The sequence below is a fragment of the Micropterus salmoides genome, unplaced genomic scaffold (assembly GCF_014851395.1).
Source record: "Micropterus salmoides isolate LMB-PRFRI ecotype aquatic unplaced genomic scaffold, ASM1485139v1 Ms_hic_scaffold_16, whole genome shotgun sequence".
Classification (NCBI taxonomy): Eukaryota; Metazoa; Chordata; class Actinopteri; order Centrarchiformes; family Centrarchidae; genus Micropterus; species Micropterus salmoides.
In genome coordinates, this window is record NW_024040707.1 from 15,989,280 (window position 1) to 16,012,595 (window position 23,316).

The 23,316-nt window shown below is 40.8% G+C and overlaps 1 protein-coding gene and 1 non-coding gene across 2 annotated transcripts; both read left to right on the forward strand.

Moving 5' to 3' along the window:
* Positions 1-5,026: 5,026 nt before the first annotated feature.
* trnaa-ugc lies at positions 5,027-5,098 on the forward strand. Its single transcript has one exon. It is a non-coding gene; the product is annotated as a tRNA-Ala (tRNA).
* A 10,611-nt stretch (positions 5,099-15,709) lies between these two features.
* snai1b (snail family zinc finger 1b) lies at positions 15,710-17,684 on the forward strand. The gene is made up of 3 exons (XM_038723763.1): positions 15,710-15,979; positions 16,333-16,884; positions 17,242-17,684. The coding sequence occupies exons 1-3, from the start codon at positions 15,898-15,900 to the stop codon at positions 17,421-17,423; spliced, it is 816 nt and encodes a 271-aa protein (XP_038579691.1). The 5' UTR covers positions 15,710-15,897; the 3' UTR covers positions 17,424-17,684.
* Positions 17,685-23,316: the final 5,632 nt, after the last annotated feature.

Here is a 23,316-nt window from a genome sequence, read left to right on the forward strand (position 1 = left end):
CTGGCAGAGCAGCTCTCTGTGATGCAGAAGGATCAGAAACCGGTTGCCTGGATCACAGACTACCTCACTGACAGCCCGCTGTATGTCAGGCTTGACATGCTGCCTAAGATATTGCTATCTTTTCACTCTCTGCACTTCTGAGTTTTGCTTCGACTCAGGAACGAGCGACCTCCAGAAGTTCACGGATGACTCCTCCATCGTCGGCTGTATCACAGATGACAGGTAGGAGGAGTATAGAGACTTGATTGAAAACTTCATCAGTTGGTGTGACAGCAACCAACTCCACCTCAGTCCAGGAAAAACCAAGGAGCTGGTGGTGGACTTCCGACACAGTGAGGCCCCACACCCCTGTCGTAAGGAGGGGAGAGGGAGTAGAGATGGTAGACACCTAGCCTACAAGTTCCTTGGGGTGCAACACAACAAATAACTGGACTAGACAGACAACACAGAGGCCCTCTACAGGAAAGGCTGGGGCCCTTCAACGCGTGCACCAGATGTACTACCAGTCTGTAGTGGCCAGTGTCATCTTCTTTTCTGTGGTGTGCTGGGGAGGTGGCATCAGGACTTGTGGGGTCAACAAACTGGGCTGGCTGGTGAGGAAGGCCAGCTTGGTGGTGGGCATGGAACTGGACAGTGTGGAGGCAGTGACTGAGAGGAGGAGGAGAGGGAAGCTGAGAGCCAACATGGACGACCCCTCTCATCCTTTCTTTGCTGAGCTGAGGCAGCTCAGGAATACTTTCAGCCACAGACTTATGCAGCCCCGTGCCTCAAAGTGCCTAGGCTCGTGTGAGCCATCTGCCATCAGACTCCACAGGACCAAACGTCTCCTATCTCCACTAACAGACTCTATCTTGATTCGATTTTGAATGTTTGAACATATTTGTTATTATTATTAAATTTGATTACATATAGGTTATATATATTTATACATCTACATAGAATGTTAACTGACTCTTTTTGACTTTTATTGTATTTTGTTCTTTTTATATTCCTCTGTGCTGCTGAATTTACCCTACAGGTGATTAATAAAGGAAAATCTTATCTCATCCTTCAGCATTTGGCAGTGAACCTGAAATTGCAGTGTTTTGTATCAGGACTATGCATTGCACTCAGTTTACAGTATGTCATGTCGTGTTTTGTAATACATGTGAGTGTGAGTTCAGGCCTGACTGTGTGACTTTGACATCTTGAACACAAATCAAACAAACCACACCTAAGAGGCTTGTGTGTCCAGACACAAGGCTGTGTTTCACACAGTTTCTTTAGTAAGCTACTTTTTCCTGCCATAGACGTAGTCATGTCATTTAGAGACAATAGCAAGAGTCCAGTACAGCATAAGCTTTCTGAAGGCAGGATGATAAGGTTTCGGGCCTATACAGTTACCAGGTGCTAGGCAACTCTCACACACACACTCACACACACACACACACACACACGCACACACACACACACACTCACACATGCACAAACACACTCACACATGCACAAACTCACACACACACACACACACACACGCACACACTCACACACGCACGCACACACGCGCACACACGCACACACTCACACACACACACACACACACACACACAACATATCGAAGACACACACACACACACACACACACACACACAACATAACGAAGACACACACACACGCATGCACACACGCGCACACACGCACACAACAAGTACACGTATTCACCCTGCAGTGATGATGACATCCAAACCCCGGTAACACAGTGAACACAAACATTTAGCAAGAACATTTTGTGCATCTGTGCTTTGTGTTCTCAGACTGATCAGAAAAAGTCACAGTCCTGGTGGAACTCGTTAGGTCATGTCCTTGTAGCATGTGCATGCATGTATGACCATAAATACAATTAATTGTAATTGTAATCATCCTTTAATAGAAGTAATTCCAAACCACATTATTAAGATAACTGGGGCTTAAATACACTTCGTAAGGACACAGAAAGAGAAGAGGTTATGGTTTTCCATTGTCTGCCTCTTTTTTTCCTTTTTTTTTAATCCGTGCTAGAGCTTTCACTGAAGTTGCCTGGCTTCACAGGATTCCCACAGTTTCTCAAGCTGCTTGGAGAAGTAGGTGAAAGGTCACAGCCTTCTTATATACAGTCTGTGGTCACAGCAATGTCTCCCTCTCTCTCTCTCTCTCTCTCTGTCTCTCTCTCTCTCTCTCTCTCTCCCAGTGTGTGTTCACGTTCATGAAGGTAACATGCAGCTCTTGTTTAACAGCATGCCTGTCCTTGCCCAGCCTGACCCACCTAATTAAGGCACGTGTGTGAATGCGGAAGGCTTCCAACATCATCAAAACCTCTGTGTTGTAAACACGGCTATTTTGTTTGTGGGTGAAGACCGAGGTGTGGCAATGGACAAGTTGACTCAGAGGTCCGGCTTGCACTGTTTGTTGACGCTTGAAACAGACAGTAAAGTAACTTTTTTGCTGAGAAGCTACTTGATTTGACAACTCATCCCTTCCAAAACAGATCTAGAGGGCATGTAGTGTATTTGGGGACAGCACTAACACTCAGAGTTCACAAAGGCATTACAATTAATGTTCTGCTGACTTAAGCTTCTGTGTTTGATCGTCAGACAGTTAAAAACTGTACGTGGAGTTGCATTTTAAAAAGAGGTGTGTTCACTTATGTCCCTTCTTTGGGGATTACGTCATAGCAGCGAACAAGCATTATTTGGTTGATGAAGTATAAAGAATCTCATCCCATAAACTTGAACTTCATAATTATTATATGACCTTAGTGAACTTGATTTCATGTGCTCTGCTGCCTTTATTTTTGGTGCCTCTCTCTTCCCTCTTGTCAAGCGTCTCTCTGCCCCTGCATAGCTGGCTGCTGGCAGATGATAAGACGGTGGCCCCAGAAGAGAGTTGCTCAGACCTTCCTCCTGCATACAACAACCTTACACTGCCAGCAACAGTGTACTATACATTAGGGGGAAACAGCAAGCCTGGTGCAGTTTAAAGCTTAAAAATATGCCATCCACCAGTTTACTAATAAACAAGTTGTTTCTCATTTGTTTGATCTGTACACAAACCGTAATGTGCAAAAATCTCACAGGGGAATATGGAACAAATAACAAATATATATCAAATATATATATATATCATTGTTTGGTCCTGTGTGTGTGAGAATAAGTGGTGGAAAGTACATTGTATTTCTAATGATTTCCATTCCTTTATATTTCTACTCCACTACATTTCAGAGACGGAATATTGTACGTTTTACTTTATTTAATTAATTAAGGGAAAATAACAAAAACAATCACTGGTTTCAGCTTCTTAGAGTTGTCTACTTTTCTTTGTTTTCTATGTGGTTAACTGAATAGTTTTAGGTTCTGGCCTGTTGGTTGAAATGTCAACTTGCCTCTTTACTATTTTTGTGATAGAGACCAAACGATGTATCAGTAAATTGAGAAATAATCTGCAGAATAAACTCCCAAAGGTGCATAAAGTAGTAAAAACTACCTCCATCTCGACCAGCTGCACCAGTAAAAAGTATCACTATTAACAACTATAATAATCTAATTACCACTCACATCAGAATCAGAAGAGCTTTATTGCCAAGTAGTGTTTTACACATACAAGGAATTTGCTTTGGTGATAAGGTGCTACACGTAGACAAACATACAGTTGACATAAATACATCTAGAAATATATAAATATGGAATAAACAATGCAAGTTATATAAGAATAATAAAAAGAATAGAGAAAAATAACACGCAACTATTTGCAGAACTTGGCAGCCTGGTTTTCTGCATAATGATTACTTTCACATTAATACGCAGTCCCCTTGTAGTACTGTCCATGGTAACGTCTGGAGTTCTGTGGCCTCAGATAAAGAATTTCTTTCTGCGTCTCATGTTGCATACAGCCTGTCTGTACATGCTGCCCTCAAAAGCACTCGACAGTCCAAAGATACCACCCCACCCGCCCACTCCACACACATAACACTTGTCTACTGTTCCTTACTCAGCACAGGCTCAACGTGGTGGGTTCCTGTCACCAATCCGAATTCACACAACAACAGAGTTGGTATCAACCAGAAGTTCTCCCTCCTTTTGGGAGAACCCCTCTGCAGGCTTGTGCATTTCATTCTGCAGACTGAGGGCCAGTAGAGGCTGGGAAGGTGTTAAGTCTCTCACTCTTTATCTCCTACCTCCCCTCCTATCCTCTTCTTCAGTCCTCCTAACGCCCTCATGCCATGCGTGCATCCCATGATGAGTCTGTCTGTCCCTACAAGGCTTAAGCAAACAGGGCCTGGAAGTGGTGTCCTTGGCAGGAGTGTGCAGATAAACACAGCATAAGTGAGGTCAGGCTGTGCTGTCCAGAGGAGGATGACGGCCCCTCATTCAGGAGGATGAAACATATTGAGGGAACTATTTTAAATTCCCCAAAGGAATGTGCAGTAGGTGAATATTGTGTTGTAGGTTCATTGTCTGTCTTTTATGACATTTGTCCTCATCCTAACACCCACCAATTTATCAGTCCCCTCCACTAGCGTGGGAATAAGATGAGCCCCTTGCTCAGATGTGTCCCTTAACTGAAACCAAAATATGACCTGTAGACTAAAAATAGCGCAGAGCAAGCATAAAATCAAAGAAAATTTAGCAACAAACACAACAGCTTTTTCCTCCTTCATTCAGCCTGACGTCAATTCAGCTCTTGTGTTTACAAACCACCACTATAAACAGTACAGTCTTTTCAGCTAGCGCACTTTGTTTTTGTTTTTTTACTCATTCAATAAATGTCATTTCTTAATTTAGCACACAGGCTGCAGACACACACGCACACCGAAATAAATACTATACACAGCGCTGGGTTGAAACCAGGATGAAGTTGTGACCTGAAATTACATAATGCGACTTCAGTCAGAACAAAAATATCCTGCTCATCTGTCATCTCACTTTACAGAGTTTAAATCATGTAATAATATCGCGTCCGTGCAGGCCTGCTTACTTTTATATAGACCTAGTTACTCTGTTCATTTCCTGTAGGGGATGTAGCTCAGTGGTAGAGCGCATGCTTTGCATGTATGAGGCCCCGGGTTCAATCCCCGGCATCTCCACTACTTTTATTTTTCTCAAGTTGTGAAGTGTAGCTTTGTAGCTGACACAGTCTATCGTCTGCGAAAGCTTCACGGTAGTTGTAATAATCATTTATGTTAACTCCGCCGATTGCCATAGATAAAACTTCCATCTCAGCTCTAAATCGATTTCTGTGCAACAATATTGTTTTATTGTTCTCTAAACAAGTTGCATTTTATTTAATTTTATTCATATTGATTATTTTTTTTCTTTACAAGTTTTAGATTGATTTGCCACGTTTTAGATAGATTCGGTTTTCGTTTTACATTTGTTAAATATTAAATAATTTGCTTAATATCTGCCTTATATCTGTGAATTGTGCAATTATTAATAAATAGAAATAAATATTTTAAATATACTTAAAAATATAGGAACATTATAAAAGAAAAACTATAAACAAAACGGGAGAAAGAAATCAAATAGCAAAAGAATGTACAATGCAGTAATAGTTTACAATGTAAGCATTAGTAAGTTATTTAAAACTGAATATGGAGACAAAAAAATGAAGAAGAGGATGAATATGAACATTGTAGACAAGAAAATAAATAAAAAAAGAGTTCTGTGCTGTATGTATTATTTAAATGTCTTAAGCAGATCTCTACACATAGTTCTATTATTCTTTTATAACTTGCATCTTTTTATTCCATGGGCCTATTTTTATATTTTAAAATGGTTTTATGTCAACTGTTTGTCTACATGTAGCACCTTATCACCAAAGCAAATTCCTTGTATGTGTAAAATAATACTTGGCAATAAAGCTCGTTCTGATTCTGAATCTACAGAGACCTGTGGTAGAGAGCAGTTTACTGTAAGCTATACAGTTCAATAAATATAATACATGTAACAAGAAAATTGAAGCTCAAAGGTCTTGCAAGGTTTATTATACTGTTCCCAAATGTCAAGAATAAGCGTCCATGCTCAAATGTTTAGATACAGTGTGCTGTATTTATAGCTATATATGTTTATACACATGGTTACATATGCAGATGTGTAGTGTTCCTGGGAGATGATCATGGAATTACTGCATTAGTTTTATTTTCTTTTTTGTTCAAATGCAAGTTGTTTTTTCCCTAATGAATTTTGTTTCTTTTAATGATGTCTTTAATCCGTTTCACTGTGGACAATGGGTGTATGTGGCTCAGAATCAGGGGCTCCAGGGCCAGAGCATGTAGTGCAGCCAAAGTGTTTCAGAGTCAGAGGGCTCAGTCATGTGTGTCAGTAATAGACCTTTAAAACATCCTTCCAACGAAAACTGAAGGGATAGCCTACACATTTAAAGTTTTGTATCCCCTCAGGTTTTCTTGTTGGATGTTTGGGATTGAAAACTGTTTGGTCAACCTGTCCCTAAAATTTAATTCCTACTGGATCATCTGCATTGTGTTGTGGTGCGTCCCCAGCTCACACTTATATCTTTTAGTACTCCAGCATGAAATGGACCAAATGAAATTATTTACACAGCATTTAACTGTTATGATTCATTTACCATAAAAGTAATTTATATTTATTGTTTTTAAACAACATATATGTATCATTGCCAATTATTTAAATACTATGAAACAATAGTTTAAAATTGAAAACTGGATTTATTTTAAATGTGTTCTTTAAACATATAAACTATCTTTATGTTCACATTTTCTTAACCATTAACTGCCAAAGAAACCCAGTTGGCAGTGAAGATGTTTATATCAGAGGTTTGCTGTCTCAGTTTCATGTCACTGATGTACAGCTTTGAGGCCTTCATAGTTAAATTGTTCCAAATGTGTCTAAAATGTGTCAATTTTATTTTGTTGCAACATCTTTTAAAACTTGTGTTTTGAATGTGAGTTGTGAATCTATTAGTATGCCTAAATATTTAAACTCATGTGCTACTGAAAGTCTTCTCCCTGCTACTGTAACCACTGGGTCTGAATCTCTCTTGTCAGACTTTACAAAACATACATGCAGTTTTGCTGACATTGATGTGTAAAATTGAGTCTGTTAACCAGTTAGAGATATTGACCATTGCTGCTTAAAGTTCTTCTGGGGCTTACTTCTTGTATTTAGTCTGCACATTATGACCTAAATAAACCACCTTGATATAATTGCCACATAGCAAATCACCAGGTGTCAAGCTAACATTCTCTGATGGTGGAAGAGGCGGAGAAACATCAGACACAGCAGTATGAAGCTCCAACAGCTGATTGTGCTTTAGCTGCAGGTCACATTGCTAGAATGTACAAAATGTGTCTCGGTTTGCTTTTTAACAAACATACCCTGGTTTCCAAGAAAGGCTTGTCTTTGAAAGTATAAGGAAACATAAATTCTTCGAAAAAAACAAAAGAATTCAAAACACTGTGACTCTGCAGGATGAACTAAAGTCCTCTAAAACAATGTCATCTCTGCACCCTTATTAACATGGTTTATATTTGTGCAATCAAGATGACCCTGTATCTGACTTCTGATTTAACCACTGACCTGGAAACCCCAACTACATGGTCATTATTGGTCTTTGACTGCCCCCTTGTGGTTCACCTTAAATGAGTCCCTCTGCAGATCAGTCCACAATGTGAACAGTGGGTGGCGCCACTTCATAGTTTGTTACTTTATTGACCCAAAGTGATCCTGACAGATATCTGAAAACAGTAAATTAATCATTACGCAGGTGACAGGTTTAGACATGTTTCAAGAAAATGCTTGTTGGCTTATCAAACTTTGGATTCTTGTCTGCAAGAATAACAGTGATACGGTGATGGGTTTCAATCCAAAATCAAGACACACTTTTAAGAATTATTTTTCAGTTAATTCAGTCTTACTTCAAATATGTCTTTATTGTCTGCCATTTTATTATTATGGAAAAATTAATTAATTAAAAATTAATGTTTCTATTCTAATGTCTTATATACACATACATACATACTTATATTTTGAAAGTAAAAGTTTGAAATAAAGGCTCAAATGAAGCAGTTTGCAACTTAAATTTTGGCATTCAAGTTTGTATTGGGTTTTTAAAGGATTGGTACTAGGCAACAAGAAATACTTCATATCATTACAGTGTTGCAAGAGTCACCATTCCCAGACATGGTGTTGGAAATAGTTAAATGAATAAAAACAGGTAGCACATACATAAGCGAGAGACCCAGTCCACAACAAAATGAAAATAAAACACAACACAGTTGCAGGAAAGTTTTGACTATGCTTGAAATCTAAACAGAAACATCCCATCAGTAACTGATTGTTGACAGCTGCTATACAAATGAAATATGGCAATTACTAACAACTGCACTGTAGATTACTATGCAAACCTAAATGTATTAGTAAATATTTAAAAGGCCAAAGTAACCTATAACATACAAATATGATTTGTGTGTCTCAAGCTTTCAGCTCTAATTTTGCAAGTTCTCTGTCTCTTCATGTGGAATCTCCAAAAGAGTGTAAGTTTCCTCAGAATGTAAACAACTAACCATCAGATGACCTTTATGTGCCATATATTACATCAAAGGATGCCTGTGGTTGGACTGCTGTCCAGATAAGGTTAGAGCAGAGCAGGCAAACACACACACACACACACACACACACACACACACACAGCCGCATGCACACATCTGGGCAAATTCCATCTCTGTTAGCAACGATAGAAGGTTTTAGTGTGAATGTGTGTCAGTCATAGAAAATTATACTGGTGACACAAAAGCAAATATCTGGGCAAATATCAACTTTCACCGCCTTGTTTAAAAATAGGAAATGTTTCCATCTGAGAGAGATATGAGAGTGTGTTTGTCAGTTGTCGTGTCTATTGTTTTTTTAGGCCATCACGCAACAATGGCTGTGCTCTGGTCATATATAATCATGTGCTAGTAATTATCTGGTGGTGATAGATGAATTAAAAGCACAGGTTCATTTGACAGTTTATTACACTTGCAGAATCGGACCATACAGGACAGTACACACCCCTTTTCCCCTCTGTATTCAAACTGGAATATGGACACAGCAAAGAGGCATGAAATATGAACTGCCCTTTTCTCCCACTTCAAGGAGTTGAAATGTGAACGACTGATTGTTCTGTGTTCCAAAGTACAGAATGGATTATAAATGTCTCAGCCCCATTGGGTTTTTGAAAAGAAAATCAACGCTTACATCTAAACACAACAGAGAATAAATAAGGCAATTTTGTTGAATTATCTGTTTTATTTCAACACTGTTACCTGTCTTATTTTAAGTATTATCTAAATACTGCTTGTCAATATTCATCTGCATATCTTTGTACAAAATATACAATCTGCTGGAAAAAAATTTGCCATTGCACAAAATGCTGCAAAGCCATTTTGTTAGTGTGTACACCCAAGACAGTTGTTTAGTTTCAGTTTCTTGCATTGCTTTACACATGGTGTCATGATTAATGAGACTTTTACACTTGAAAATATAAAACAACACAGCCATTTATTAAAGTCTTCACACGTCTGTCAGTTGCCTCATGTTGCGTTGAAAACACAAGCTTCAAAGAGCTGATTGAAAGGGACAAATGATCTTATGCTAATTGTGTTGAACTTATTACAATGGACAGTTCAAGTAAATTTTATGACTGTGATTTTTATTTTCTATATCAGATGTCGGAAAATGAAGGAAAATATGCGCCCTAAATGATAGGAACCTGCTTAACATCGCAACATGATTCACTGGCGTTGGTCTTTGCTCCTGTTGGATCCAGATGACACCAGGTAAACCCTGTCATGTTCTTCATCCACAGAAATGTTATCGATTTCGTGAGGCAGATATTAGTGCAATGAGGGTTTTTGCAGTTCGACTGCTTCTGCTTGGATTGCTTGTATGAGGGATAGGGGAGGCAGCCGTTTTCATGGCAGAAGTGGTTCACAGCAGGTTAAGACAGAGGTGGCACACACAAGCACACAAAACTTTTTATACAGTCTGATAAGCCATTAAGGTGAAGGTAAAACCAGTGATGGAAGAAGTGTTCACATCTTTTACTTGAGTAAAAATACCACAATGTAGAAATATTCCATTATGGGAAAACACCCTGCATTGAAAGTCTTACTATTGAAAATGTACAACCATTACCAGCAAAATGCACTTAAAATAGGCCTATCAAAAGTAAAAGTGCAGACAATGACCGTTCCTGCCATTTTACACATTATTATATTGATTGATTTAAAAAAAATCAGATAGTGTATTTATCAGAATCAGCTTTATTGGTCAAGTATATGCATATATGCATACAGTTTGACTCTAATGCCTCTTCATGTACTCACTCACAGTTCCAAGAGCAATGTTCAGGAAGATACACATTCACAGGTAGAACTAGGTGAAAATAGAAACACATAGAAATGCATAAAAACAACAAATATGAAGCATTTTTATAGGTGAAACTACCCAACAATGTTTAAATTAACCCGACCCACCAGAACAGTAAAATGACATTTACACATTAATGCATCAGTAATCTTCTGATAATACGTACATACTTTTACTTATGTATTATTTTCAGTGCTGCATTTACTTAGTAACGGATCTGAATACTTCTACTACTATTTTCACCACTTTCATAATTGTTCTTAAGCACAGTAATTTATTGCTTATCTTTTATTTTATTTCAATTACTTCTATTGCTCCCTTAATTTGTATTCATTTTAATACTTTCCATCGAACCATTTCATAATGTAACCTTTATTTTTATGTAAAGCACATTGAATTGCACATGTGAATTAAATGCGTTCTATTAATAAATTTTACTTGCCTTACATACTTCAGTAAATGTCCTTAGTAAATATAGCTACTTTTCACCACTGGGTAAAATAAAATTTTATATATTTAGTTTGATAAAACATTATGTTTTTTTAAACTAAACTTGAGTTGGAAGATCAGTCTTACCATTAATTCATGTTTCACTCTTTTTGAGGAGAGACTAGTTTAAAATCGTCTTAATATTTTTTAGATACCGGAACCAGGGAATATTGGGAGGTGAACAGGGGGTGTCAGGGATAAAGAATAAACTAAATTATTCTGACTTTTTTCAGCCTTTCTGCTCTTATGAACCCATCCTACATCATGTGCCCCATTTCAGTGGTGATTGTTTCACCATTGCAATAATCTCTGTGAGAACACTGCTGTGTGCCCCACTGGGCTGAACATTATATTGCAAAATATCTAATCTACTGTAGAAACAACATATGGAGAGATGCAGCAAACACGGAGACCACACTTAAACTGCGAGACATGTTGGCTGCTTGCCGAAGTGTCCTTGAGCAAGATGGATTTTCGCTAAAACATGTGAGTGTTTGTGTCTAATGGAGAGACTTCAACAAAGAGTGTGTACAGACTACAGAGCATGTGTGTGGGAGTGTTGCGTCCATATGACCAACTCTACATTCCAGTGGGATAATCTTATCTTCCTCCTGCTGGGCTTATGGACCTCTGAACCTGTAGGGCAACACTCACTCACACACATACACATACACATACACACACTCCAATTCACATGTGTCAACAAACAAACATGCAGTGGTTAAAGACCACGAAGCAGTTCACGTACATTATAAATAGTCTCACATGTTTTCATACTAGCTTTTTTTGTGGTTGAGTTGAAAATAAACACTCAGACAGGCATCACTGCACCTTAAACAGGGAGACTTCAAACTAGAGTGGAAATTTCAGTGACCCAGAGAGTAAACTGGCTCTACTTGAAGAAACAACAGGGCACAATGGCCTCGATAATGGCACAAACTGTGATGTCAGACTCTTCAGTTTTCTTTCAGATTCATCTGTTTTGTGACATCCAGCCAGTAATTTACTGTATCCTTTGAATCATCACATGGACAAAGAAAACCTGACTCAACTTGATTCATCTGTGCTGCTGTAACCTGCATAAATAAAGCGTATCAGTGTAAATGAGCTCAAGTGACCGTTACCTATCGTCTGAATGTACTGAATGGTAACAATGCACCTGATTGTTAAGAAGCTGTCAGCGAGGGTTTTAAATGTAAAACATGGCTTTAAGATGCATTTGTGTGTACTTGTCACTTGATGAAAATAAATTGGCACAATAACAATAGGTGTTTGGGAGTTGGCTTCTTTGCAAACACATGAAAGGACACTGAAATACAATAACATTGGCTTATATATGATATTAAATAAAGGTAAAGAAAAAAAAAGTCTTGTTGAAAATAATGTTTTCAAGAACCAGCAGATAACTGGTGATGTTGGATTATTATCAGTTGTAAGAAATTAAAGAACATAAAAGGAGTATGATGAAGTATATACTGACTATATTTTAAACAATGTATAGCTTAAGAAACTCATCCTAGCCTGTAATCTAACTTAACTGACACCACTTTTATATCACAGTATGCATCATCCAGTTTTAAACAAATATTCCAGTCACACTGTTGGAAACAACAGTTCAGTCCGCGATTTGAGTATGTAAATGCTAGTAATGTAGCCTTGGGCTGCTAGCCTCAAACATAGATGAAGAGTGGGCTCCAGATGTCTGGTAACCTCATGCTTTAATACTTTTTTAAGGCAGTAGTACTCCCCAAGATCTATGAACAGTCTTTGATGTGTAAAATCGGAGTTCCCCATTAAACTGTCATTTTCTATTTTGTAACCCTTGTGTAATATTCTATCTATGGCCACAGCAGCTTACAATGTTTCTCCTCAGTCAGTTATAACTTATTTCTTCATTTGTTTGTTTTATTTTTTTCCATCATTGCAACATACTCTTCCCATATGATATATATGCACATAAATTTAGGCATCATTTTATGTGCAATTTCAGACATTTTAATCACCAAGGGCAACACCCAAGAGTTTATTTTTTTAAAAAAAGCACAATATTTTGACTCATTACAAGCCAACAAGTGTATCACAGCATCCTGACCAACCTCATTTTGTCTTTTAATGCGTTATGTGTTTTTACGTTATATAACAAAAACACAGAACTAGAACAAGGACAATGTAACTGATCTGAGCAAAGATTTCCCTAAGAATCAATAAACTACTGCCAAGATCTTTCATGTTTCTCAGACAGTCTCCTATTTTTTTTATTAAAGGCATCTACTATTAATTTCAGAGAGCCACATTTTTTTTTTCAGATGATTATCTGTCTTCCACTATGTTGTATCATTGTTTTTGGCATTAGTTGGTAAAACCTCCCTAAGATTAAACTGAATGAATATTTTTTATTCTTCCACATCATTTTTATTTCCAAGATGTTTCAGCAGCCAGTTTGAGCCTCTGTAGTAACACCGACTGGTTCCTCCCTGAGGTCAGAGAGGAGAGAAACATCTGTTCTGAGCCGCAAACTTTTCATGTCTTCATGTTCTCTGTGTGTCACGAGGTCACGCTAACCCTGTTGTAACACAAATTGTCTGCAGTCAGCTCTACAGACAAACTCAGTGTGTAATCAGCTGTTTTTGCTCTTACAGCCTGCTGCACTGTGTGTGTCAGGTCAGGTGGATGTTTTATTTTGTCATTATATGTCTGTTTGTGCGATAGAAATATAAAGAAGAACATCCTACTAAAACAATAGATATAGGCCTACCTAATTTAAATTATTCTACATTGATTATTAAACTCTCAAAACATCATTTGCAGGGTCATCCTCAGCAGTAGACCCACAACTCAGATTACTTTCACGTGTGTCTTTGCTATTTGCTTTTTGTTTTTACTGCTGTCTTGCCCTCCTGACCTCCAGTCTACGTGGCGTCGGCGTCAACAAGCGCTGTAATGACGTGTGAACTTTTGGGCATACCATGACAATGGCGTCTTTAGACAGGTGCATATACCCCCATCACCCTGCCACTGTGGACCTTTTAGACTCTTTGCAATGCTAAACAGGACCACTGAAGACCGTGACATTCTTGTCTAATGTCTGGCACCTGATCTTCAGACTCACGAGACCAACGACAGAACCAGTTAAAAACCAAGTAAGCCTAATCTTTAAATTAAGGAGGATGGCACATATGGCAACATCATGTCACAATATCACCCCCTGGTTACTTTTGACAAGTAAAATGCGTTTAGTCCCCAGTGTAAAGAATGATCAGACTTAAAGTAATAATAAAGTTTTTTATAGCACAATTCATACAAGCAAAAGTGCTTCACATACAATTTAACGACAAAAAAGCAAATAATAGCGACATTTGCGGTATAGCTTAATAAGGGCAAACGCATATAAGATACTGGTGATGATTTGGAGGTGACAAGATACAATTATTAGGAGTAAGAAGCCATTTTGCAGATGTAGTGTAAAAGCGCTTTGAGTGGTCGAAAAGACTAGAAAGGCACTATACAAGTACGGAGCATTTACATTTACATTTGCATTTACATTTTATGATAGGCTGGTGTAATGAATGGGTGAAAACACACCTTTTTCATCTGTTTCCCCATTGTTACTTTCTAATAGATTCTGGCAATCCTTGCACACTTTAATTATAAACGGTATGAGTTTGATTTTGGAGTGTAGAGCTGCTTTAAATTACGCACACACGTTTACGCATTTGAAGAAGAAAAAAAGACACAACATTACGGGAAACCCATTTCCGCTCGGGGCACCATCCTGGGTCGCTGCATTTCATGCCACCTAAAGGCACAAGATTCAATGGGGCCCTGTCTGGGTTTACATCATCATATTGTTCTGGACAGCTAGGTTAATTTTACCTCCATTCTTGCTGTGAGCAAACTGGTGAACAGAGCCTCTTCTCTATTAACAGACTTATTTCCCGCAGAGAGACAGAGAAAGAGATAGGCGGTCATGACGAACTGAGTGCCTTATGTTTTGTGTTGAGGGGAGCAAAGAGAACAGAGCGTTTGTCTCCTGTACCATCTCGAAATGTCTCCCCCTCACCAGGGGTGCGTTAAAGCCCCAGAGGCACACAGAAGAGCCATCATAAAATCACTCACTTATTTGTCTCTGAATGGGTCGAAATGTTCTTAAACTATTGCAAAATGCACAATGTAAGATAAATTGTAATCACACAATAGCAGGAAACCTATTACCAAATATTGTTCTTTATGAGAGAGAACACGTTTACTGGGAAATTATCTCATTCAGGTTTCAAAGTAGCGACCACAAATCTTACTTCTTGATCAGTATTTTCACCATCATTCTACAGATGTATTTATGTGTGTGTATGTAGATCTTTACTGTATAGCAGGCTACCATGCAGCCAGCCACCTCAAACAGATACTTTATAAGCCGACAGAGGACGCTTCAGCTTCAGTTTGCCATGGCAGATTTTGTAAAGAATGGGCAGTATAATAATGTACAAGGTGTAAGATAGCTTTATAAATAAAACCCATATCGATGTGACTATATCTGTTTTTCGTGCCTGCTTCATTCAAATACATCAAATTTTTCTTGGAGGAATATTTTACCTTGACTTGCACAGTCATCTATTCACGTTCATCGACAATAGGCGAATACTTGTAGGGTAGGAGTGAGCCATTAGCACCGTGAAATTCTCAATTAGATTTGCGGTTTGATGCAGCTTTTGGCACTTTGGGCACCTGTGGTGAGTGGTGCTGGCGGCGCCCAAAGACATGGGGTGTGTCTTTGGGCGGAGATCTGCCCACCCACCCCGCTGCTTCTCCCCTCTGGTTACTATATGAGGAGGCAACTTTGCGATCCGTCAACAACTTGGTAGTGGTCTTGTTCATCTCTCTCCAAGCGTCTTTCTCTCCGTCCGACTGGAATCTGCAGTTACCCAAAGACTTGATCCTTGGATCTGAGCACACTGCGCCGTGGGAATAATTTTTTTTTTTTTATTTATCGGAGAAACCAGACCTCAGCATGCCTCGGTCATTCCTTGTCAAAAAGTATTTCTCCAACAAGAAGCCATACCATAGGGAGAGCCAGCTGGAAAGCCAAACTGGTAAGTCACTGATTGATTGAATGTAATGCGTCTGTGATTTATATTTGAGATCTTGAGTGAATCACAGTCCGTCAGTCATGAAAAGAAATATTCATCAAGTTACCCCTTACATGCAGAAAGGACCTATGCGGCCCTTAAGATGGACATTTATCTTGCACGTAACTTCTTGGGTGGAAAATACAACAAGTGTTTCAGGTCATCTGGAAAATTTGCTAATGAAAAAGCTAGATAAATCAAGGTTATGTTGAATGCAGGCTGCAACAAGACACCAAGAATGCAAACAAGTTTAGTGCCTTATTAGATTATCTGTCTAAGTGGCAATCCACCTGACTTCTTTTCTTCTATGTTACCAGCCTTTGTCCCAGAAAGCTTTCCACGGGCTGAACTTCCCACTCAAAACAACAGCTCTGCCCTGACCTGCTACTCCACCAGCCCATTCTTCATCAGCATGGACACCCTGCCTGCACCTCTCTCCCCGATCACCCCCGTGTCTCTGTCCCCTTCCCCGCTTGGCCCTCTGGACCTCAGCAGTTCTCCCTCAAGCAGCAGTGAGGAAGAGGAGGACGGCGGTCGTACTTCAGATCCTCCCAGCCCGGACATCATCCAGCACATCTACCACTGTGTGCACTGCAGTAACAGTTACACCAGTCTCTCTGCACTGTCCCATCACCAGAAGTCCCACCACGAGCTTTCCCGCTGTGCTCCACTCCAGCAGACACCTTCTCTTCCCACTGAAGTCTCTGCACGCCCAGCCTTCCACTGCAAACACTGCCCCAAGGAGTACACCAGCCTGGGGGCCCTGAAGATGCACATTCGCTCACACACTCTGCCCTGCGTGTGCCCCACCTGCGGCAAGGCTTTCTCCAGACCGTGGCTGCTCAGAGGGCACATTCGCACCCACACAGGTATGCATCAGAAGCTACTTTTCACATCAGCATGTCAAAGTACTCACGTTGATTACCAAGCTCTACTGGCTTGTAAATGTAACAGCGGGTTGCACCTTGTGCTCATTGATATTCATTGATGTCTCCTGACGTGTGAGCAAATGTTATTGCTTAGCATGGCACAATCTAATCTCACAATGGTTACGCATGGGGGAAAAAAGCAAATCTGCATTAAGTAAGTTAGGGTAGTGTTCCTGCTCTTTTGTCAGTTATCTGTAGATCATTTGAAAAACAATGACCAGAGGACAGACCTTTTGGCCTGTTAATGAGGTGTTTCCCCGGAGCTAATGTTTTTTTCTTCTTCTTCTTTTTAACCAGGTGAGCGCCCCTTCGCTTGTCAACACTGTAACAGGGCCTTTGCAGATCGCTCCAACCTGCGTGCCCACCTGCAGACCCACTCTGAAGTGAAGAAGTACCAGTGCGGCTCCTGTGCTCGCACCTTCAGCCGCATGTCCCTGCTGCACAAACACAACGCCTCTGGCTGCTGCCCTTCCTCATAGACTCGCATTCCCTGAACTGCTCTCATAAGCCAGTTGAAGCTCCTTGCTGACTCTGGTCCCCCCCCCCTTGATTAGAGCCAAGATACCCAGAGGACACTGCACAGATCAGTGCCAGCATACTTCAAAGCCATAATGGGGCAGAAAACTGGACTTCTGTTGCTTAAAATAAAATAAATTCACAAGTGCCTTGCATTTTTAAGACTCATGAGGGTTATTAGATATTTTGAGGTCATATTGGTATCCGCACCACTTTTTTTTTTTGCTGTCTTGTCAACTGTGTGTATGATTGTATGATTGAGGGCAGCTGGACATGCAGTTAATTCCCAGGAAACTCCTTCGGTGCCGGCCGGTCCGGGACTCTGGCCATGTTGCAGCTGCTTGGGTGTGTGTGTGTTGGGACGTCATTCCTCACCATACGATACATACATGTGTACATGAGCAAGTGTGTGTGTTGAGACAGCTGTCTGTGCATGGTGTACTGTGGAGGCAGGGTGCAGAGAGACATGTTAGCTGCGACCTCGACGACAGGTGACCCCCCCCCCCCCTCAGCTCGCTGCTGCCACGCTCACTTGTGTCTTATGGGACATGAAAGGACCACTTAAACTTGACCAAAAACCCAACTTGCCTTTACAAATGTTGTAATTGTTTTTACAGTCTAAATAAAAATTATTATTTAGACATAAATTTTGGGAAAGTTTTGAGCTACAGTTTTTATGAAGCATTTTGGTGAATATGCCTTTCAAATGGGAATACTGTACTTTTTTTTTTGCCACATGTAAATAAAAGCTTTGTTTAAAAAAAACTGCTGTGGACCTGCTTATGTGCTTAACATTAATTAGTATTTCAACAGGCATTGTATTAACACAACTCCTAAATGAGTTCATCAGGACAGACATGACAGTTTCTGAATGGGACGATAGAGCTGCATATGTATGTGTCAGGAGGAGCAGGGTTTGTGTGATGTTGAGTGATAAGGGGAACACCTGCACACACCTGTCAGAGCGTGCGCACACACACACAACACATGCTAAGCAAGGGGGGTGTACAGGTGGGAGGAAGGGAGGTGAGCAAAAAAGTCTGCTGTGAAGGAGTAGAATATGCTGAGCCAAGAAAGAGATCCTCCCAAGGGCAAAAGTGGGCAAGTTCTGCAGAAGAAAGACTGTGTGAAATTAGCTGAGTGTGGGAATCCCACTGACCCACTTCCTGCTGGAAGAGCAGCCACAGATGGAAGCAGAAAACAAGAGCACAAATACACCCCGGAGAATAGGGCTCCGGACGGCGCAGGCAGAACCTCACGACTGACACAGATTCACTCAGTATGTGCGGCCATCTGCTCAGTAATGGTTCAACTCTGGTTACCTTGCAGGAACTTTGGAGGAAGTCTGTGCTTTTGAGTGGAGTCCATTTTATTTATATGGTGTTAGTGTCACAAAGAGGGCGAACATCCAGGGTGCACATATGGGAGCAATGTGTCTACAATCCCCACTGCCCTCCTGACCCCCACACTCTGACGCCGGCATGTCTTAGTGAGGTAACACCGTGTTTCCTCCAATAGCTCTCAGTGTTGAGAGGTGGATGTGCTTCTGTGTGTGTGTGTATGCAAGGAGGGTTTGAGGAGCCTCTCAAAAAGCTTGGTATCAGATTGCATGACTTAGCTTGCCCAATGTAAACAGCACCTGAAAGACTGCATGCATGCACTTACACAGTCACGCACACACACACACACACACACACACAAACATATTGAATAAAGAGTGTTAGTTTGATCAAGGGGGATTTTTCAATTGTCTGGCTATACCTCTCGGGGCTGTTTTGAAGCGAGAGGTGAGAGTCATTTAGCTGCTGCACACCTACGCAGGCAGTGAGTCAGAGAGGCACAGAAGCGGGCCACAGGCGACTGAACTACTCTTGAACTGCCGAAAGATTTGGTGGGCACATAGAAGGGGCAGCAGGGTTGGATGATTTAAAAGATGTAGAAAACACATAACATGTCAAACAATGCCAGCGAGTTTGATGATATTCCGCTTTCTCCTTGGAATGTCTAAACTCTACCTCCACAGATTTATACAAAAACATGCCACTAGACATAACTGTCATTTCTGATACATTTCGGCCGTTTTGAAATTTAACTCTGACATCTTGCTAAGGGGACATTTTTCTGGTTTGCAGTGTGTAGGAGGGAGTCTATCGCTCCGTAGCTTTGAGGCAATGACATCATTGGACCTGTCACCTTTTCTTTTTCAGCGTGTGTGTGTGTATGTGTATGTGTGTAATATCATATTAGTCCCCTCTAAGTGTTTTAATGTTCGCAGCGTCACGCATGCAGCCCCTGACTAATGTGACATTCCTGCACCATTAGTGACAGACACACAATACCGCCACCTAAGAGAAAAAGAGGCCTGCTCTGTTTGCTGTCCTTGCAGTGTGCTCTTGAGTCACAGTAATAATTAGATTTTCCTGTAACAGGAAATAATGTTATGCTGACCTAATTATGAAGAAAAGGGGATTGCCGTTCATTTTAGTTTCTCACATGTGTTGTTCCCATGGAAAGAATATCTAAGCATTATTGCCCCACTCGAATTGATAAAAATTATAAAACTGTAATTGCTCCTTTTTTTCTTTTTTTTTGCTGATGCCCCAGTGAATTGGAGGCCTGGATGTTGCTTCACGAACTCAACTTTGGTTTTGTGTACACAAAAGGTGATGTTTGACAGTTTGCATCCGGATGAGTTTGATTTTGTTATAGAGTGCTGTCATCTTGGAAAAGGAAAATAGCTTCTCCTCTCTAAACAATCATCCTTTGTAAGTGGTGCTTTGCAGTTGTGTGTAACAGAGCAGATTACAGGGCTGTATAAGCTCCGCTCTCTTCATTTGAGCAATGGGAAGCAGCACTGCATGTCAACAATGAAACAAACCTTTTCCAACACGTTGGACTGACATGTTTGAAAGCTGAAATTGCAGGTTTCTCCCTCTACCACTCTTCTCTCGGCGTATGTGTTTGTGGTGATGTTTGGGACACAGGAAGTGGACTGTCAGTCTTGTATAAACACAGCTCTTCCAAAAAGTGCTGATATAAAGCATCTGGGTGCGGCTACAGCTGTTTGAGTGTCCATGGCTGCGTGAGTGTGTTTGTCTGTGAAGTGTAGATGTCTCTCTGTCAGTGGTTAATAGCACACCATATCAAAGAGAGAGAGAATGTACAGTATATTGCTGAAATCAGAGCTGGCAGGGCTTGTAGAGCTCAATCACTGGAGGATCAGATTCTAGCCAAGAAGGTTAAGTCACTGGGTTAAAGTTTCAAACCTTCTTCAACAAGGCTGCAGTGCTCTTACAAAACACCATTGCCCAAAAGGTTCACGGCAGAGCCCAATATAACACATTAGTGAAGACAACGGATCCAGGAGGACAATTGAGCAGCTTCAGGTGTCACCCACAGTGGGATGTGAGCCACACCACCTCCTCTCCACCATAGCGACCTGGAAAGAGGACAGGCCACACAAACACAGAAGACGAGACAACACCACCCACACTGAGAGAAGAGTATGAAATAAACGGGCATGTTGGATGGGGAACCTAATAGCATGATGTTTGAAAGACAATTCAAGTGGGGACAAGAAGATGGTAATGGGAGGAGGAAAAGACAAAGCACTGGGGAGAAGAGAGATTGAGGGAAAGAGATTGGACATTGGGGGAGGAAGAGGGGTGAGTTGTTGTCTGGTTAAGAATGAGTGTTCCTGTTCGCGGGCCGTTTATCAAATCAGTAGGGAGTAGAATTTGTTGAGGAATGCCACGTGTTGCAATGCAGAATTGATCAATGACATGTGCTGTGAGGGCAGAGAGATACACCCTCTGTGCATGCTTTTCTTGTGAGGGTTTTGTACAATTCTGAAAAGTTTCAGGATTTCATAGAGTTTTGAACATGCACACTGACATGGATTCTCCAGCACACAGAAGCACACAAAGAGCTCAGATATCTGGACAAATAAGCCAGTTTTACTCAAGGACAGGATATGTCCTCTTGGAGGGGGTACGTGCCATTTCCTGCCCACCTCCGCAATCCTGCTGTCCCCCTTCATTGGTGTGTGTGTGTGCATCTGTGTGCGTTATGTGGCTGGTGCTGTGTTTCCTCCTAAACACAGGCCTTCTCTGTCCCACAGGGTCAGAGGTTAGAGGATGAGCCATAAAGGGACAGGAGGGTAAACAGAGGAGATGCGTTGTGTGCAACAGAGGTTTCCAACCTTGTGCCACCCAGAGCTACGTAAATGCAGGTTTCCACTGCACAGAAATAGTAAAGGAACAGTTGAACTACATGGTTCTGTTCGTATATGCAAACTACTATTTTCAAGAAAATACTGCACTTTTACTACATTTATCTGACATCTGGAGTTACTCTAAAAATTAAGATTTTACATGTGAAAACTTCTTTCGTAAAACAATGCAAGTTTGAATGCAGGATTATTACTTGTCATGGAGTATTTTCTACATGGTGGTATTTCTACTACTGCTTAATTAAAAGATCTGTATACTTCCCCTACTACCACACTTAACCATACGCAAGGTTGACAAATAGATTCGCTCCATGTTCGTGTGACCTCTGGGTTGCATTTCACACATCTCTGAGTTGGATCTTGCAGGCTTCTGCCATCTGGTATGAATACACTTTATCTGATTAGTGTTATGTAATGCAAGTGACAAGGTGGACAGCATGGTCACACTGGAGGAGATGGTTTGCATACATTACATGAAGTTGTTAGGTGTTTCCCATGTTGTTTCAGTGGGAAGTGGGAAGCTAAAAGGTGATGTGCACACAGCTACAAAAATAAAACTGTTCAGCACACTGTACATCAATTACATTAGCTGAAATGGTAGTTTCCGTGATGTGCAGTGCTTTCCATCACTTCCCTTTACTCAAGAATATAAGCAGCGATGAAGTATGTGAAAAGTTAAAGAATCTGTATCTTTTATCCAAAGTTGTTCTACTTTCCAGAAAACTTTCCAGTAGCACAAACTCAAAGCCTTGATACGCCCACATTGGCTGCACGGAGCAAAGTAATTGTAGTTGCATCAGTGGTAAGGTGACCGTGGCTTAACACACTTCATTTCACTGATTAGCACACATTTGCCCAGAAGGGGTAGTCGGGGACTCGGTAAAACACAGGGTTTGCTTGGAGGAAAACCCTTTCAGGCTTTGATTACTGAGTTGGTTAATAAGGAATCACTGAAACCAGCGATCTCCTTCACATTCAGTTGGTACACAGAAATGTCAGTGGCATCTACTGTGATGTATTTCACCCGTGAGGCAATGAGGCTTAAATGTGGTGCAAGAAAAGGAGTGTCAGGGCCAAATGTGTACAAACCTCACACAGAGTAAGCCAGGCAGCGGCCAACAAGTCATGACATGAGAGAATAAGAGAGCACTGACAAGAGAGTAGGATGTGTGGAGAATACCTAGTGGGGGGATGTTGCTAAGAAAGCAGGTGTCAGAATAGATATGAAAGAATGAGCGACACAGTGAATTATAATAATAAGAGGCAAGAGGGTATCAAAATAGGCAGACTGTTGTTGTGTTTTGCTTGGACCTCTGGATGAGTCTGTGTTACACTTGGCAGCTGAGAGCAGAAAATCCCCTATTTTTCTTTTTTCTTTCATTTATCCCTCCCTTCGCTCTTGCCTCGTGTTGTGTCATTCTTTGTTTCCTTTTCTCCCTCTTATTTACCACAGGTATTCAGGTATTTACCCCGAGGTTGCTGCTGGTGTTGCTGAGAGGTGCAAGGTGCACTTTTGTCTTCCTGTCAGGGCCTGTGTGGGCCCAGGGGGGCGCCAGCCGAAGGACCAGGACAGTTCTATTGTCCCGACGCATTCCAGTCAATGAAGGATATGGTAGGGAGGGTTT